The sequence below is a fragment of the Alligator mississippiensis genome, chromosome 9 (assembly GCF_030867095.1).
Source record: "Alligator mississippiensis isolate rAllMis1 chromosome 9, rAllMis1, whole genome shotgun sequence".
Classification (NCBI taxonomy): Eukaryota; Metazoa; Chordata; order Crocodylia; family Alligatoridae; genus Alligator; species Alligator mississippiensis.
In genome coordinates, this window is record NC_081832.1 from 6,724,465 (window position 1) to 6,742,745 (window position 18,281).

General features: G+C 45.6%; 1 protein-coding gene across 1 annotated transcript in view; it reads right to left on the reverse strand.

The window, feature by feature from the left end:
• Positions 1–17,292, reverse strand: part of CDH4 (cadherin 4) — a 618,635-nt gene extending 601,343 nt beyond the window's left edge. The window contains exons 1-2 of the mRNA XM_014609533.3: positions 17,183–17,292; positions 16,467–16,578 (exon numbers count right to left, since the gene is read on the reverse strand). Of these exons, the coding sequence (XP_014465019.1) occupies positions 16,467–16,578; positions 17,183–17,239 (169 nt within the window). The 5' untranslated portion in view covers positions 17,240–17,292. The remainder of the gene's footprint in view (positions 1–16,466; positions 16,579–17,182) is intronic.
• Positions 17,293–18,281: the final 989 nt, after the last annotated feature.

The window sequence follows — 18,281 nt, forward strand, 5'->3', positions numbered from 1 at the left end:
TTTCAATAGTGCTGAGTGTTACGCTTTAAGTGAGACGGACAAATCTACAAATAAATCATCTGCAATAAAACAGGGAAGCTTTACAAACATGTAGATTGACAGGCCCAGGTTCCACAAGCTCGTACCCTATTACAGGACTGTAAAACTATGGTCCGTGGCTCCGATCCATCTTGCAGGGTAATTTAATCTAGCTCACAAAGAAAATCGGGAGAATGGCCTCTGCTGTGCTGAATCAGCAGTGCCACCTTCTATCAGTAACTAAAGGGGAAGCTTTGTGTGCAATGCCAACTTAATGTAGAGCAACTATTAGGTAAAAGAGAAGACCAGCAAGAACATCAGGAGGTAGATACTCAGCGGATGCAAATCAGCACAGCCCCACTGGCTTTAGGACCAACACTGCCCTACATCAGCTGAGGATACAGCCCTGGAATTTCTGCTGTTGGTTTTTATCCAGGTTGAGGTTTTGCCCCATAGCTGGGCAGCATTTTGTAGCTTCAAGAGCTTCAGCGTTTGCGAGGGTACTGGGCAAGGTAGACACAAGGAAGGGGGAGAAGCCACTTGTGATCTGTAATGCAGGTTAGGTAGGATAACTGTCCAGCTAATCGGGAAAGCAGCTTTAAGCAGCAGCAGCCTTTGGATACCATTTGGATCCTATATACAGCAAGTTCCAGTTTCCAGATGATGATTTAAAAACAAAATGCAAGGAGGTGGCAAAAAGCATAGCTATTCCTCGGATGTTAAAGCCTGAAGGAACATATTTCTGTGTGAACGCTGAAACGCTGCAATAGATTCCACTCATACACCAAAGAAAATAATCCCCTGAAATGTTCTTAATGAATTCTTTCATCCAAGCTGGTTATATATAATGAAAAATCATCAGCACAGATGCTATCCATATTCAGGCATCATCACTGGGACCAACAAATGCCATGTGTTGCTCGATTTTTATTTTCCTTTTTTTTCTAAGTGCAATAGCTAGCGCTTCCATAACAATGGCAGAAAGGGAATCGGGTGTGTGCCACGGGGGAGAAAAATGGGAATCGGATTCCTCCGGAGTTGAGCCAAGTGGGAAAAAGTCTTTATCACCTCGTGGCTCTTCACTAGTCTATGAAATATCATTGATCTCAGCCCAGTTAGTGGGTACCTGTATGCCAAAGACAGACTATTAGTACTAGTATCCCTTTTTAAAGTACTTAGCAGATAAGCTGGAGAACATGCATGCAAGTATCTGGCTCTCTTATAACCAATGAATACAATTTTAAAAATTCTCTTTAAAGGCTTCTGAAATTCTAGAGGCATTAAATGTTATCCCACCTAGCCTCTATATTCAATGGGGGGAGGGTGCATTTAATTGACATCTACCAAAAATGAACATTTTTGAGCATGCAACCTAGCTCTTTGCATGCATCGATGAGCCTGCCTGCTTGAAACAGCTAAATAGATACATCATGTTTTTTAAAGCCTCTCTTTGCTTAAAACACAACATCTGGGGCAGATCTGTACCTGCCTTTGAGCTTTACTGCACTTCACCCATCTAGGTTCTTTCCAGAAGCAGAGAGATGCAGTAGGCTGGTCAACATCTGATCGCAGCGGTCATTACTACACACGTAACGTGCACGCACAAAGTAAATCTCCTAAGTGCTGCATTCTTTCATCTTGAACATGGATCAGCACTGGTTAGGGGCAAGAACATAACTTTGCATTACAAACATGCTTTCTGAGACAAAAAAGTCGGGGGGGGAGGGATTTTTTGCACAACAGAACTTGCAACACCATTGCAAAAGTCAAGCCAGCACCTCTGGTACTCCGCAAGCCATCTCACAGCATCAGTATGCTGCAGTTTAGGGCAGAAAGGGACAGCATCAAATCTTACTGAACATGAAGAGGGTACTTAGGTAAAATTCATTTGCTGCCATGGGACTTTGGCAGGACATGCACGTTACTGTATCTACTCTTCTAAAAATGTAACGGATTCTTAGATTATCATCATGGGTGTGAACCTCTGTTTTGCAACTCACCCGAAAAGACCATGTCTGGCGTAACACCACTTATGCTATCCTAGAGCATCACTGGAATCCTGATTCGGAGCAGAGAGCAGCACCCACGAAAAGCACCAACACTTGGGCTTTCCTTGCTCTGCCCTATGCCTTGGTGCAAGGTCCAACAAGACTCCAGCCGGAAGCAGTCGATATTTAGAGGTTGCTGCCTGTATTTTGCAGGCTAAGTCAAAGTGCACAATGGCTCTTTGCACAGTGACTCTATGGATATGGACATCTCCCCATACACAGAGCGGTCTCAGAGATGGGGCCACACTAGACCAGGTTGTAACCCGGAGAAGCAGCCACACAGCTAGGCTGACAGCTACCAGCAGGAGTATGGTCGAATCGATCTCCAAAATGCCACTGAGAATAACCCCCGTCTATGCATGTTGTTAGCCATGAAGAGGTCCAACTCACGCTGGAGGAAGGGAGCACCCCGAGGGTCCTGGTGTGCAACACCCATCCTTTTAAACTCCTTTCCCACGTGCCACCCATAAAAGAAACCAACATGAAAAATTCACGTTCTGTAATGTCACATTTTACAGACGGTTTTAAAGAGAGCTATAAAGAGTCATTTGTGAAGTCTCAGAAATTCACTGTATTTAAACAAACATCTCATTTTAAATGGAATCAATTAAACCTCTCTCTGCGTCAGCTTCCTGTGGCAGTCTGGACAGTCCATCAGGATATACTTGGTTGATTCTGCTCATTTTCAGCAGAAACCACCCTTCAGGGAGCAAGGATTTCACTGCTACATCAAAACGCAAAACAAAACCCGACCTCGACTTGCAAAAAAACCCAACCCCCACCACCCAATTGCACCAACCACTCATACACAGCAAAAGAAATTATGTACTGTTTTCTTCACCATTCACCCAGTCTTGTGACCCAGCCAAAAGAGTGAAGAGGGATGTGGATTCAACCGAAAAAGAAAAATGTCTAGAGCTCGATGGAAAGGGAAAGAAATAAAAGAATAATTCACCCTAATAATGAAGGCACACAAAAAAAATTAAGCTTTCTGGAGACAAGCGTAACCGTTGCCTTTTATGTGTAATTGTGTAAACCTTCTGTTTTCCAGGGAGCTAAGCAACCAGCCAGCAAAAATTAGGCTCCTGAAAAGACGAGTAATGAGACATGCAGGCCCTGGAATTATGACATTTCCTGATTCCCTAGGGAAGCATTTTTCATAGGAGAAGGAATATTATGTATATAATGTCCTGTTTGGCAGAGGAATAGCTCGATTCTTTCCTTTCCCCCAAACAAGCGAGATGCTCCAGAGTCAGATCTCATCACCTGGGGGAGTATTCCCCCCCCAACTGCTTCAATCAGCCCCTGACTCGAGACACAAGGGCAAGCGAAGCATGGGCACAGAAGGGCAATGTTTCAACATGGGCATGGATTTGGGGAGGTCTGTATATACAGAGTTGGGTTGAGAACTAGCAAGGCTGCCACTGCCTGCTCCAATGGAGGGCAAAAGCCATGCCAGCAAAGCTCCACAGCGTTTGGAGAGGAGTTTCTCTTCATCTCACCCCTACCCTCCATACGCTTAGGCACTGGCAAACTCCTCAGCCACCACTCCTCCTCTGTGGGGTTAAGGGCATGACAAAGAAAACCTCACACTTTGTATAGACACACACGCACAGTCAACTCACTGCAGTGGCTTTCATTTAATCCTGCACCCTGTCAATGGCTGTTGGGATTAGTACCAGGTCCTCCAATACAAATATCCTTGCTAGCAATTTGAGAAAGGCAAGGGTGGTGGAAGGGGGGTGGGGGCAGAACAGGGTGAAAACCCAAGCCTACAATCTGAGCAAGTGTCTTCCTAATCTCAAATGGACAACAGGAAAAACCAGGGCACTTCAGCAAAGGTGCCCATGAAGATAAAACCAGAGACAGTCATCCAAAAACCCTGCCATACAGAATTGCGGGCGGCTGAGCAGGGAACTGCACTGGTCAGAATAATGCTGGATGCTGAAACAACCCATCTGGAAGTCAGGGGAGGTCCAATGCCCAGCCTGTGCCAACTCCATGGGCAGCATAAGATGGAGAGAAGAGAGAAAAAGAATGAGCAGGCAGGGATAACTGGTCTCCAAAGAGCTGGAGGGGTATGTCACCACATTCCTACGCATGCACACCCGAATGGTGTGCAAAGGTACAAAGGGGCCTGGCCTACACACCTGCCCCTGTCACATCCCCATACAGAAGTCAAATCTATTCCATTCCCCGGTTCCCCTCCTCCCCAAAAGCTTTCCTCCGTGTTCCTCATTCAGGAAAAAGGGTGTAGAGCCAACAGAGCCAGCCTCATACACAAAATCCCCCTGTACCCCCATTGCCACACAACCAGCTGGCAAACTTATGCCTCTTACACAACTGCTCTTTTTTTTTTTTTGTTCTTGAACACTGACATCTCAGTACTACCTATAAACCACCCAGAATGGGATCCCCGTTGTGTTGGGTCTTCTACAACCGTGTACCAAGGTGTGTGCTCTCAGCACTTATCTGGGATGGAGTCCCAGGAGGCACAATGTCTCCCAGTTCCAGCTGTGGCAATGCAGCGGTGTAGCCCTCCTCTGAAGGTCTGCTTTCTCAGTAGTTCTGCTCCAGCATTTCCCTTTGAAAGAGCATTGCAGGACAAAGCCAAACATTGCCTGTGTATGTTAGTGGAATTATTTGATGCCCATTTTAATATTACATAATGCCCCATATATTCAGTCTGGAGCACCTCATTCACAGTATGGCTGCAACTGGAAATACTTAGCATTGCTCCATTCTTCTCACCTGAGCTCTGTTTAGGACACCAACTGTCACATACAGTACATCCCCTTGGGGGTTTTATATATTTATGCAAGTGATACAACACCATCCTAATCCAGTGAGCCTCTCCCTACAGGAGAGGCTCAGTAGAATCAAAGTACGCTGATCCTTTATTTATATATGATTGTTCACAATACTACCCTCAGAGTTACGCATCTGTGTATGTCTTATTAATTTAGTGTTGTGCACTTTAGGAAGTGCACATTTACACTGCCAAGATTTTTTTATTAGTTTTTAGGTTGTCTACGGGCATTTTAAAGGCTCAATGACCAATTTATGGAGCTGAAATAATACTCTGAGCCATTCAGGGCATCCGTGCTCTTAGATAGTGAATATTCAGTAAATTCAATAAATAAATTAATATGTCCATCTTGTGTTACAAATGCAAGTTGATACATTAGGATTTAATTGGGTTCCTATATCCCAAATGCACTTTCTGGTTAAAGAGATAATTCAAACATCAGGCAACAAAATGTTTTGGTCTAAATGCAATTGGATTTTCCAGATTCCGTGATTATTACATTTCTTTGAAAGCTTATCTTAAGTCAACCTAAACCCAGGCATCAGTTTGTGTACCAAGGCCACATGAGGCCTTAATAAATACTAAAGCATCTATAAAACAGCACCAACAAGCAGGAAAATCACCAAAGTTTTGCAATGCTGCAGGGTGAAGATTAAAACCATTTTTTACCAACACAGCTTTACCAAGATACAGATGGTGTCTCAAAAAGGCACCCTGGGGTGCCACAAGATCCTTTGAAGCGCACCACAGGGAGCATGAGTAGATGAGCAGAAACAGGAAGGCTCAGACGCCAAAGCTAGGGACAGACATTCAAAAAGCCTGAGCCTGAATTGATTCAATCTTTGCAGATTAGTCTAATCTGGCTAGGATAAATGAGTTTTGTATTTCAGACAGATAGACATCTGAGAAATGCAGGCACATGCCTGCAGTGGCTCAGGCTAGAAGCCGGGGGGTGCTGGAGCAGCCCTCCCTTTCCTTTCACAGTTCTGAGCGGAGGGGGACATGGCCAGGCCCTGGCAGGACACTCTTATTAGGAAAGGGTTTCCACCCTGACACTCCTGAGCAGCCCAACAGGGAATGTTTACCACCCCCAACTCAGTGTTTATCACCCCATTAAGAAACACCAGAGGGACATTACCAGCTACCTGTTGATTCTGCCTTTGTTCCGTCTGCCACAGCACGGGCCGTAGCCAGCATGTGGTCTGCTAGCTAATGCTGAGAGGTGTCTGTGAGGGGAGTGCCTGCTTAGCAGACAGCAGGGAGGGGAGGGGAGGGGAGAAGCAGAAACCAGGCAGATGCCTGCAGAGACTGCCGGAGCTGCAGCCAGGGAACAGAGGGGAGGGGCCAGCCCTGCTACGGAGTAGAGAGCCCCATCCAGCAATGATGCTGGGGGAGTCTGGTTTAATTTAAACCAGCAAGAGGTCTGGGACAGACATTGCATAAACCGGTTAGAGCCAAATCAGTTAAGTATGCCCTGCCAAGCTGCACTGCACCCACGCGATGCAAGAGCTGCCGAGTGGGTGCCAGGTGTGGTGGGTGATCCTCGCTGCCCCCCACTCTGCAAGGGGGCTTTGCCACAAGCCCCTTGAGATCCCGACAGCCACTTCTGCAGCCAGTGAGTGCGGAGCTTTTTTCTTTTTTGTGTGTGTGACGGGAAGCTGGGGCTGGGCAGAGGAGCCATGGGGAGGAGGGGGCCTGCTCACCACCGCCATGACCCCACCACCGACACTGCCACGACATCCGTTTGATTCAGATGAGATTTGGCCCAAATCGAATTGGGACAGTGATTCAAATCACCAAATTGAATCACTGTCCCTATGAATCGGCCGAATCCGAAGCCAAATTGAATACCTGCTACTTCACATAGGCCTACTGGCATATTACCTAGCATGAACTCCAGCTAAGTCTTCACATCTCCTCATGGATATAGTTAGTTTGGACAGCAGAAGTCCATCAGAGGAATGAATGCAGAGTAGCCATTGTTCGAAATGAGCTCTCATCCAATTCCCTCTTTTACATTATCAAACTAAATAGAAATCCACCGGGTTTGCAAGAAAACAAAACAAAACAAACAAAAAGAAGCCCAAATTGAAGCCTTTTATCCACAGCCTGGGATCCACCAGGACACCTGGGCACAGCAGGCTTCCCCAGACAACCCAATCTTTAGATACTGGTATCTTTCTTGGAGTAAAGGGAAGGGAAACAACCCTTATGCTAGGAGGGGAGTTAAACTTCCAAGCCAAAGCCCACTGGTAGACTTTGAACCAAGAGCTAGTGAAAGGTCCAGACTGCTGCCTGGATAAAATGTTCTTGTTGGGCAAGTGGTTGAACTGGGAGGGCGGGTGTGCATGGGGGAAAGCCAGGGAGAAAAATGGTTCAGATCAAAGTCTTTTTTTTTTTCCCTTTTAAGCAAAACGAAATGATTGTTTTTGGCTCACAGGAAATGTTTTGGTTTACCCAAAATGACGTATCAGCTGCATCCGTATCACAATGCAAGCGTGACTACCCTGCTTTTAATTCAGGATGTAACCTGAAGGGCATGTCTGAAGGTAGCATGGTAAGTCTGTGGTATAGACATATGATACACAAATGACAGGATGAGGTTGGATAGTAAGTCTTGTTGTAAAGGTGTTTTCTTTAAAACACACTTTTATCCAAGAGAAACAGTATGGATTCAGTTCCTCTATCTAGTGGCACCAGTTCTGATGATGCATTTCACATGGGCCAATTCAAGGAAACCAAATCCCCATGCCTTCAAAAGCAAGGCCAACGTTGATCAGGAATCCTTCCTCCATGAGTTTCTAGAGTAAGATAGAGCAAACACAGAGGTAGATAAATGGGCGCACGGACACAATAAAAGGAGGAGAAGTCTTGATCCCAGATGTGGAATGTCACAGAGCTCAATTGCCAAGGAACAGCTCCCATATTCCATGAGGCATGACCATGCACCATGAGAAATAAAACATGACGCGGATATTTCATCCTGCCTTTGAGGGGACTGACTGCCATGTGGCATTAGGTCTGGCAACATCATCAAAACCAGCACAACATTCCACATGGCAACCAACAGCCAGGTAAATAGGGACTTGTCTATTATACACATGCACACGAGGTCTGTTACCATGATCATACTCCACAGCATAACAGCAATGGTCTTAAGCAATGGTTCAGAAACAGACCCCTTTGCTATTTAAACTGCAGTCAAACAAATATGTGCAACTGCACCAAGACTCGTTTCCTTCTAGATCACTGCTATTCTGCACCTCACTGCTAACAGACTTTTATCTGGAGACAGCAGTACCGTATGGACGGGAATCTTTACAAAAAAATAAAATAAAAATAACCAGTTACATTCCAAATTGAAGTTAACCAACACCTCCATTACTGATTGTCAACGTGCTGATGATTGTGTCATGTGTGCCCACTCAACTGATGAGCTCCAGGTCGCTCCTGACTGCTTCTGTGAACCATATGAAATGCTTGGGCTCACTGTCAACCTCACGAAAACCACATACTTTACCAACCCACCCTGAACCAGCCAGCTGCTTCTCCACATATTACAACTGGAGGACAGTCCTTGGAGAATGCTGATCATTTCCCCTACTTGGGTAGCTACCTTTCCCCAAAAGACAGCAATATTTAACACTGGATAAATTTTGCTAATGCTCCCTTTGGACGTCTCTGAAATTATATCCGTCTTCGATGATCGTAACATCAGGACCCAAACCAAATTTTTCATCTACCAGGCTGTTGTCATCCCTACCATGTTGTATGACTTTGTAATGTGGACATCATACTGGAAACTCCTTAAAGCCCTGGACATCACTATCAGTGATGTGTTTGGAAAATCATCCACATCAATCAGAAGGACAGAAAAAATGAACACTACTATTCTGGCTCAAGCAAACAGCACCAGCATTGAAGCCATGTTTATATGTCACCCATTCCATTGAACAGGACATCTGAAGAAACCTCAACCTGAAGAAATGTAATGTTGGACATCAACACCTCGGAGACTGAATCTTCCCCAAATGGCACTGTGAGGTACAAGGCATAAATCATTTAAAGTAAGCTCACCTCATTAGGGAGGCATAGAGATGAGAGAGACAAATGGAAAGAGTTGTGACCCAACGTCACCTGAATCTACTCCTTCCTCCCTTGGATCTAGCCGTCATGCCTGCAGTCAAACATGCAGATCGGTCTCCTCACTCATCTAGACTCACCGATGGCTTCTGCATTTACTGGAAATATCAAAGGACTGCTGATCACAATGACACCCTCATATCAAAGGACTGCCGATAACAACGATAGTGATTTAGAGTTTGAACCAACACGTGCTACCACGAGCGAGTTTCACTGGCATGAGACTTAGATTCAACATATTTACAATGATTTCATCCATTTATTGAATTCATGAGTAATTTGACCATTCATGGACGAATAGTCTGTCAAACGTTATGCTTTAAATCAGTGCTGATTTAAGTGTAGCCACTTGTACAGATATATTTAAAAAAGAAAAAAAAAAATCCAACAAGCTCAGAATTGCTAAACCAAGATTTTAGTAGCATTTGCTTTTCAATTAAAGCAAATGCTACTATGTGTCTTGGTGATTTTGCTTCATATGCCAAGAATCCCAGACGATATTGCTCTCGAGGAAGAAAAGAAAAGGTGGTGTTTATTTTGCTTCATCGACCTGCCTTTATGGTGTCTTTCCATGGCACAAATGGATCGACGGAGTTCATTGACGCACAGTTTTGCATGCGATAATCTCTGGAAGGCTGGCTTCTTATCTTTGAGTAACTGCTACATTTGTAATTATTTCCAAGGAAGAAAAAAAAGGAGGTATACAAGGACTGGATTGTTACTAGACTAAAACTGAGCATGGAAAAGTGTAAGCTACAAGCAGTTGATATGATTTATCTATAAACTGCTCCACAATTCTGATTTATAATAGCCTGGCTGACTATTCTGATTTATAATAGCCTGCAGTGTTCCAGGTACCATGTAATTTAGCGTACAGACTGGTTCTTGATATCAAGCGGGGAGGTTTTATATTTTTTTTTATTTTTCTGCTTCCTAGGTATCCCACATATACATCCCTCCTGTGTATCCTGAATAGTAACTAGTATTGCAGTGGAAACATTCAGAGGCAGTAGGCCATGCCACCCTCGGTTTGCTATGCTGTGGCCTAGCTGCTGTATGCAGCGCTCACTGCTGTTGGCTCAACTTGTTACCAAGTGGTGGCAAGCAGGAGCAGAAGCAGAAGACAGGTGAAGGCAATGCAGAAATAATTAAACATTTTGTACCAGAAGGGAAAAGAGGATGAGAATGAAAACAGGCTGGCAAGCCAAGAACCAGCGTCCTGGGGTTACGAGATGTGTTGGTGAGACAGAGCAGCAAGAGTGGCTGAAAGTCTCCATTTATAATGACTGTGCAGCCCATATGCCAGAACATTTGCTTCCCTCTCTCCTTCTGCGCACTTGTAATTAAAAATAAATAAATAAAGCAGGGGTCAGGAATCCAGCTCTATTTTTTATTGTAAGCAAGAAAAAAAACTTTAAAGCCTGTAGCAGAAAGAAATTTTGCTCAACTAACAGTTTTATGCACTGCAGAGGAATTCACTTGGGACAGATTCTGCTGAAGGAAATAAAGCAGCCGGTATTACTAACAAATATTTTGAGAAAAACAGATGTTTTCCTTCTATTCTATTTAAAAAAAGGAAATGCCGCATGCTCTTGATTAAATTTGATATATTTTTTTTTACCCTGGGAGACAAGTTCTGCCTTGGGTTATGGTCAGACTCGAGTGGCAAAGGAGAACAAAATTTTGGTCCTCTGCATTTAAATGACTGCTCTTCAGAAGTTAGGCAAGTATCATTTACCTACTAGAACGATCTTGGCAGGCAGTTTCCCTTTTTTATCAAAAAAGTATTTTGATCTACATAAAATTAGCCAGCAAATTCATCATCTTGAAATACTTTCCAATAACCTTATGATAATAAAAATGTGCATTAGGAGAAAAGCAAAACAAACCACCCTGAAATTGCAGTTATCCAGTGACAATTTTTGATGCTCAGATACTAAGGACGCATGACCCAGTACATACTAAACTGAACTGAACCGTTCAATGTTTTCTTATAGAGCTTCTTCTACACCAAAAAACTCAGTTTCCCACATATGCAGATGGAGCCCACTGCTATTAAGTCATTGCAGAAGCCCCCATTGCATTCAACGGTGCAAAATCAGGCCTATAAGAGAAGTTTCCTTCCTTGATAAAGACTAACTCCTTAAGCCATCAAAAAAAAGTGGAGTTTTACCAAGTCGCATAAAATGGTACACTTGATCTTGCAAGCACCATTACTGGGCATGCTGCTTGCTACCACGAGTCGACCAACTCAGGTCTAACTGGAGTGGGTTTTGCAGAAATGAGCCCACATGTAAGTGCGCCCTGTCTAGCACCGAAGAGCTGGGTATCTCCCCAACCCTGAAGGGGCAACAACAGTTGTGATGATGCTTTCTGGATGCAATGCAAAGAGATGCTGTTTTACACCAGCAAGGGGAATGGGAGAGAAAGAGGAATACATCCTGCACTTCTGGAAAGGTGAAGTAGAAGCTGCCTCTCACCCCACTAAGTGCAATCTACCCTTCAGCACATTTCCCCAGGTAGGATGCCTCCAGGGACTACAAGTGGGGCTGAACTCTTCTCCCTCACTAAGCTTTACAGGTCTAAGCCACATAGCAGCACAAATCACACATGAATTATTTCACATGCTACGAGTGGTTCTGGAGATGCTACATGCATGAGATTTTTTCCCCCCTAGTATAACACATTCCTGGGTGACTAAAAGCCACAGCTAAACAGCTGTCATTATTTAAAACAGGGTTCAAAGTCCTCTCCTTTAAAAAAGAAAAACAAAAGGAAAGAAGAAAAAAAGTTGACCTCAATGCAAAGAGAATCAGAAGTCACTGCTTTAAATGCCTCCAGGATGACATGTTTGTAGTTTCTTTTCAGCAGCAGGCAGATTCTTAAAATTGCCTGTGATAAAAAGTAATTAATCCGAGCCCTTCAGAACAGGAGGGTTATGGCCTAGGGACTCGGTATGAAGCCGAGTCCTTTAAATGTTAAACATTTCAGGGTCTGCGGAATACAAGAGCTGCCATCCTTATCTCTTCTATTATTTCTCCGGCAGAAGCTAGATGCAACTGATAGAGAGAGATTTAAAAAAGAAACTAATCAAAAAGGACTTAGGCAAAAGTAGAGTAGCCTTAGTCAAGTCAGAAAAGCCGAAAGCAGCGTCACGTTGCGAGTTGAGGGATCTCAGGGCATCAGAGAACATGCTGCGATCCTGTGGCACCTGTCCGCTGAGAAATGAAAAGCCAGCGCTGTAAGCAAGTGCTGTGATCGTGCCTCCGACTCGGAGCTGGCCCCACAATACCTGGATGCCCCCTGCCCTGTGCACGCACACGTGCGCACACACACACTTTGACCTTAATTTCCCCAGGTGAACTGGGGAGAGGGCATGAATCCATGCCAAAGCCAAACCTAAGCTTTCAACCAGACTGCCCAAGAGGGGTAGTTACTGCTACAACTGTATCAGCACAGGTGCAGATTCTGAGCTCAGACAATGAAGCCGTTGCAGCTGAATAAAGCAGTCTAACTCAGAGCCTCCTTCACTCGCAACTGCTAAACTTCGGGTCGCTCGACTCTTGGGTGAACCGCACGTGACAGGCACTAGGTACGTGGCTTATTGCCCTGCCGGGAGGTGTTTGGCTGCCAGGGACACACAGGCTGTAAAGGAATCTGGTTCGAGCAGAGCTGTGATGTCATCATTTCAATAGTTCCCCAGTCATCACAAAGCCAGCACAGTGCTGCCAAGACCTGCATTTTTAATGTAAAACCCAAGATCTTTTAAAGCAAGGCAACCTTTATGACCTTTATAAAGAAACACATAAAAGGCACCAGCCCTGTATTTTAATCTTCTTTGACAAGTCCCCTTAAATTGTGATGGGCACAAATTTATAGTGCCCTGCAGCTCTACCCGTAAGAGAGCCGGGCTATTAGCTCAAGGCACCTTAAGATATTAGCTCAAGGTACCTTGATCCAGGGATCAAATCCCTGGAACGGTTCCCGAACTCAATCTCACTGCTGCCCACCCCCACAGGATAGCTCCTCTCACCAGTTTAAGTTAGCATTAATTATTAACAAAGCGGAGAAAAAGATACCCGCACAGTAATTGTCTCCTGCTCACTGCAGCCTTCAGATTGTTCGGTTTTAGCCTAAGGAAAGGGAGTTTAACCATCCTATTTTAGGCATTACCATGCATCAGTGATCAAGACTGTACATTTATTATCCAGAAAACAAAAACAGACCAAAATATATACCATTGCATCCCAATAATGCATAATAAGAGAGCCAGGAGAGGCATTTCTAAAGGAACCACAGACTCCACAAATCAGCTGAGCTAATACCTCGCCATTAAGCTACAACATTGCAATGGCGTGCAATACATGGTATCTGCAGCCCTATTGGGGATAACTATTTTAAGTCTAATTATCGCGAAATTTTTAGAATGCAAATGCTTTTCATTTATACATAAAACAAAATGCCATGACATTTCTTCCATCCATTTATCATACACAAAGTTAATTACTGTGTAACAAATAGCTCCTGCTGGAATCTGTATGTTTTGAGGATGTTACAGAGCTGACTCAGGCAAATAAGATGAACCACAAAGTAGTAGTTAATAGCTTATGGCATACTTATAATAAAACAATGACTCTGTGAAAGCTTTTGTTGTCAAATTAAAGCTAAGCTATTTCCATTGGAATAACTCAATGATAAGCAGTCATTATCTGTTTAACTTGACTCGGATCAGGATTTCCACGAGCATCGTTATTTTGATATATTCACGATGCTCTATATATTTGTGGGCCTGGAATTATGAAGTGTAGCGCGGAAATGCTGTATTCATCATCACAGACTTAAGTGCCGCAGAACACAGTTAATTTAGCAATTGTGAAACTTGTGAAGACTGGTGGTAATTCATCTCTTAACTGAGCTCCTATAAGGACAAGGTCCCTTAAGAACAAATTTTCAACCGATATAAATTGGAGGAGGGGAGCAAGTGAAGCTATGACAACGTACTACCCAGGGCAAAGTGGGGCTGCATAGCACAAAGTCTTGTGCTGGTCCACTGCACACTTGTGAGAATAGCTGAAATGAGAAAATCATTATTTCTTCTGAATCCACCAGAAAACATTAAAAAAAAAAAAAAATCAACAGGCCACATCCTACATGTCTCTCTCACACAAACAGTCCCATTTGGCCTAAAGCAGAATTGCTGAATACTGATGAACAAGATGGTGGTAGCTGGCAGCAAAGCTCTGCGTGGTTAGATAGTGTGAAACTGTACATATGTCAATCCATCAAACATGCTAATATAAGCAATCTGAACTCATTTTTGGTCTGAACTATGGTACAATACTTCACCCAGATGGAAGAAAGAGATAAACATTTTGTGTGTTCAGACATATCAAGTGTTGGGAAGTAAAATTAAAATCAAAACTGGAAAACTACCAATTTTGCATGCTAGTGTGTATATATAAAGAACAACGCAGCACAAAGTGGAATGTTGTGGCAGATTTTTTTCCAGTCATTGTACAAATTAATTAGATATATTTGTGTCTCTATGATAAACAGCAGCATGTATTTGAGTGTACAATTCCAAAGGTGTAAAGAAGACACTAAGTATTAGCAAACACAATATTTGCACTTTTTTTTTTCTTTCTGCTTCAGTTGACAAATGCTTTGCATAACTAATAACAATGTTATATAGCATACATTTCATAAATGGCGTACGTGTCTGTGTAAACTGAAGGCTAGTTCTGCTCAAAAAATAAAATAAAAAATCAATGAATCCAACAGCAGCATAATTGGACTCGAGCATTAAAAAAAAACAGTGTGCATTAAAACAATCTTTCTATTCAGATGAACTTGACTGCTAAGCTCATATGATTTCACATATATTGGAAGGAGATGATCAGCTGCTACTGAAATGAAGCAATAGCTACGTGTTGCCTTGATTGGCAATGACTTTTCACTCGTCTAAACAGACCTTCTGCTCCATCCCCACCGTCCACCTACACAACAGGCAGCACAATTTATTAACACCAAATTGCCATACATACTCCTCCAAAAGAGTGGATTAATGACCTTATTGTCTAGTCAGATGAAAGGCAGAAAACACGGTAAATCAAAATTAGTTCCCAGTGGTGAACAGCAGAAAGACTAAATAACTCAACTCACAGCCTGATCTGCAAAGTCTTCCAGATCGGGAAGTAGAAGAAAACAACATTAAGTATGCAAACAATGGGAAGCGTTTCTCCAACTTTGCGTCTCCTTATATTCCTGGATTTGTCTAATGTCAGAGGACTGTACAGTTACTCTCCGCATTAAAAATACTGCTACAGTTTCAAATATCTGCTAATTGATGCTAGGGTCAGCCAGGAGAATTTCTGAGCAGCAGAACTAAGACAACTGGGCTCACAAACAAAACTGCCTGCCAGCTCAGAGACAGAGAAAATGCCCAGTTGTGGATGCTGCTGGAGCCAGAAAGGGAACAGCAACATCCTTCAGCCTCTGACTAGTGAATCCAAGGGATGGAGCTAGCGTTAGCCCTGGGGTGGATGCGTGTGCATGTGTGAAAGCAGAGATCCCACCTCCAGAAAGAGGGCCACAACAGTGAGAAAGGAAACTTGAGAGGTTTCCAATCCGCTCAGTATCGAAGCTAGACACGCTGCTCAGCCTTCTCGGTGTATTGTGCTTCAAAACCTGCTGGAGCATCTGTTAGAGATTAGCCACAGAATACAGAGAGGTGTCCCATTTTGGGTTTCTTTTGGTTTTTTTTTTTTAATCTCATAGGCATAAGCCACGGCTACGTTCCCTGTGTCATGCAAATGTAAAGTTTAATTATTTTCAACTTGAAAGGGAGGTAGATCAATGCACAGGATAATCTATTGTCATTTGGATTATGAAGATGTCTCAGAGTTTGCCATCACAAAAGTGGTTATAAGCCTGCAATTACTATAAAGCTAATTGGTAGTTTCTTCGTGCCTGTGTTTTCATGTTGTCAGTGGGGCAGTAATGAAAATGAATGCCACATTTGTGAACAGAATGTCTGTAGGCTTGTTTACCACATTTCCAGCAACAACGTCTGCTTTATCACGCATCTCAAAGCAGGGGATCAATTTAAGGCTCTTTGAATTTCCCCCATAAAAAAAAAAAAAATACTCCCTGAAAAAAATTTTAAAAAAATCAAAAGTGGACTTCCTGCAGACAGGTGCAGGGGGGAGCGAAGAGTGGGGAATTAAAACGCCAAAAAGGACAACCTCACGTACGACAGTCAAATCATTCACCTGAAGCAGACAATACGGGGACTCCGAATGATTCATCTGTAATTCACCCTATTCTTCACGATCCAGCCTCCTACCAGCAGCATCCGACAGCGACTCGCACCTGCAGCGCCAGCAGCACTACTGCCCCCTTCCCCCCCAAGAGAGAGAGCGCACACATCATTTTTTGCTTCCACTTACCTTTGAGTAACTTCTGCCCTTCCGCGATGTTCGGGGAAACCGAGGCGGTGTAATCTTCTTCTGAAAAGCCAGGCTTGCAAGTGGGTCTCACTGTAAGATCCCCAGCGTGTGCCTGCGGGATGCAAACCAGCAGGGTGACCGCACGGCGGAGGGGCAAGACCCGGAGGACAGCGGGCAGAAAGGCTGGGAATGAGGAGCGATTCTCCACAGCGGACAACAGCGCTCCTGGACTCGGAGGCCTGATGCTGCCAGCCGGGGAGAGGTTTGCGGCTGCAGGGGAGTCTCTTGAGGGAGCAACCCCACTTGGCACTCAACTCCCCTCATGCAGCCTGGCCCCCAAACTCCCGCTGCCCCCCAGCAACTTCTGCCCCAGGGCGGGGCGGGGCAGGGCAGGGCAGGGTCCCAGCCGCCCAACTTTGTGCGCGCACAAAGCCCCCCGCCCCGGCCGGCTGCGATGCCCGGGAGGGAGAGGGCAGAGCCGCTTACTAAGCAGAAAGGCAAGCGCGGGGGCTCGCGGCTCGGCAGGGCGATGCTGCAATGGGAGCGGCAGCAGCGGCGGCGGGGGAAGCCCCGCGTGCCTCCCCCGCGCCCGCATCCACCTGTGGGCACGGCCCCGCGGGCAACTTGGGAGCCGGGCAGGGCACGGCCAGGGTGCGGGGATGCTCCCGTGCAAAGTTGCCGCCAGCCGCGCGGACCCCGCGCCCCGCCCCGCTCACCCGCGCCGCGCCCCACACGGGCAGGAGCAGCAGCAGCAGCAGCAGCATCCCGCACATCGCCGCCGCCGCCGGCCGGCCGCCCGCCCGCCCTGCGCTGCGCTGCGCTGCGCTCCGCTCGCTCTGGACCGCAGGTGAAGCGCGCTCGGTGCAGCCCCGCCGAGTCCCCGCCTCCCAAGCCCGGCCCATCGGGCGAGGACTGACAGCCAGCCTTTAAAGGAGCAGCGCCGAGCCAGGGGCTTCCCCTCCCCGCGCTGGGGAAGGAGGAGGAGAGCAGAGGAAGGGGCTCACCCGCAGCCCCAGCCGCAGGGCACTTTTGGGTGTTCCCAGATGCTGAAGCAACCTGCGGTAGGTGCACCCCTCTCCTCTCAAAACGATGACAAAATGTTGGGGTGCGGTGCTTTTAAGTTCCCCAGTAATCATTTGGCAGCATAATGGGGTTTGCCCAACATCAGGTACATACTTGAGTGGTGCACCCCTGGTGTAAAAGGTGGCAGCCCTACCGCACACCGCGTCAGACGTCTGTCATATCACGGCCTTATCCACACAGCCCTTCTTCCAACAGCTGGCACACGTTAGTCTGTAACTATAAAACCCCCTGGAAAATTGAGTGGTGGGGTGCTGATTAACATTTTCAGAAGTTAGGGCATACTTGGTACTTAAAAGGTTGAGAAGCGCTGTTTAAGGGAACAGACGTTCAGTTTCCAAAGGGCCGGTTTAAGTCAAAACTGGGTGGGGGGCGTTGTGGAGACGAAACGGCGGGGTGCTTAAATTGAAGCGGTGGGTTTTCAAAAAACACTTTTAACTTAGGGCTGATTAAACCCACTCGTGCTGGGCATGCACCCCGCTGACTAACCAGCCTTTTCGAGGGGGAGGGAAGGGCGAGCTGCCAGCGGGCAGAGCGGTCCCTGGGCTACGGCAGGGGATGGTGCTTCCCTCCCTGGCAGCGGTGGCATGTGGCTCAGGCAGTCCCAGGGGCACCGTAGCCACAGAGGGAAGCATCAGGCCTCCACACAACTCAGGCAGGCTCCAAGGGGGTAAAAAAACCCCAAGATCAGGCTCCCTGCTTTTCTCGGGCGGAGCTGCCTTCCCAGGCTGCTGC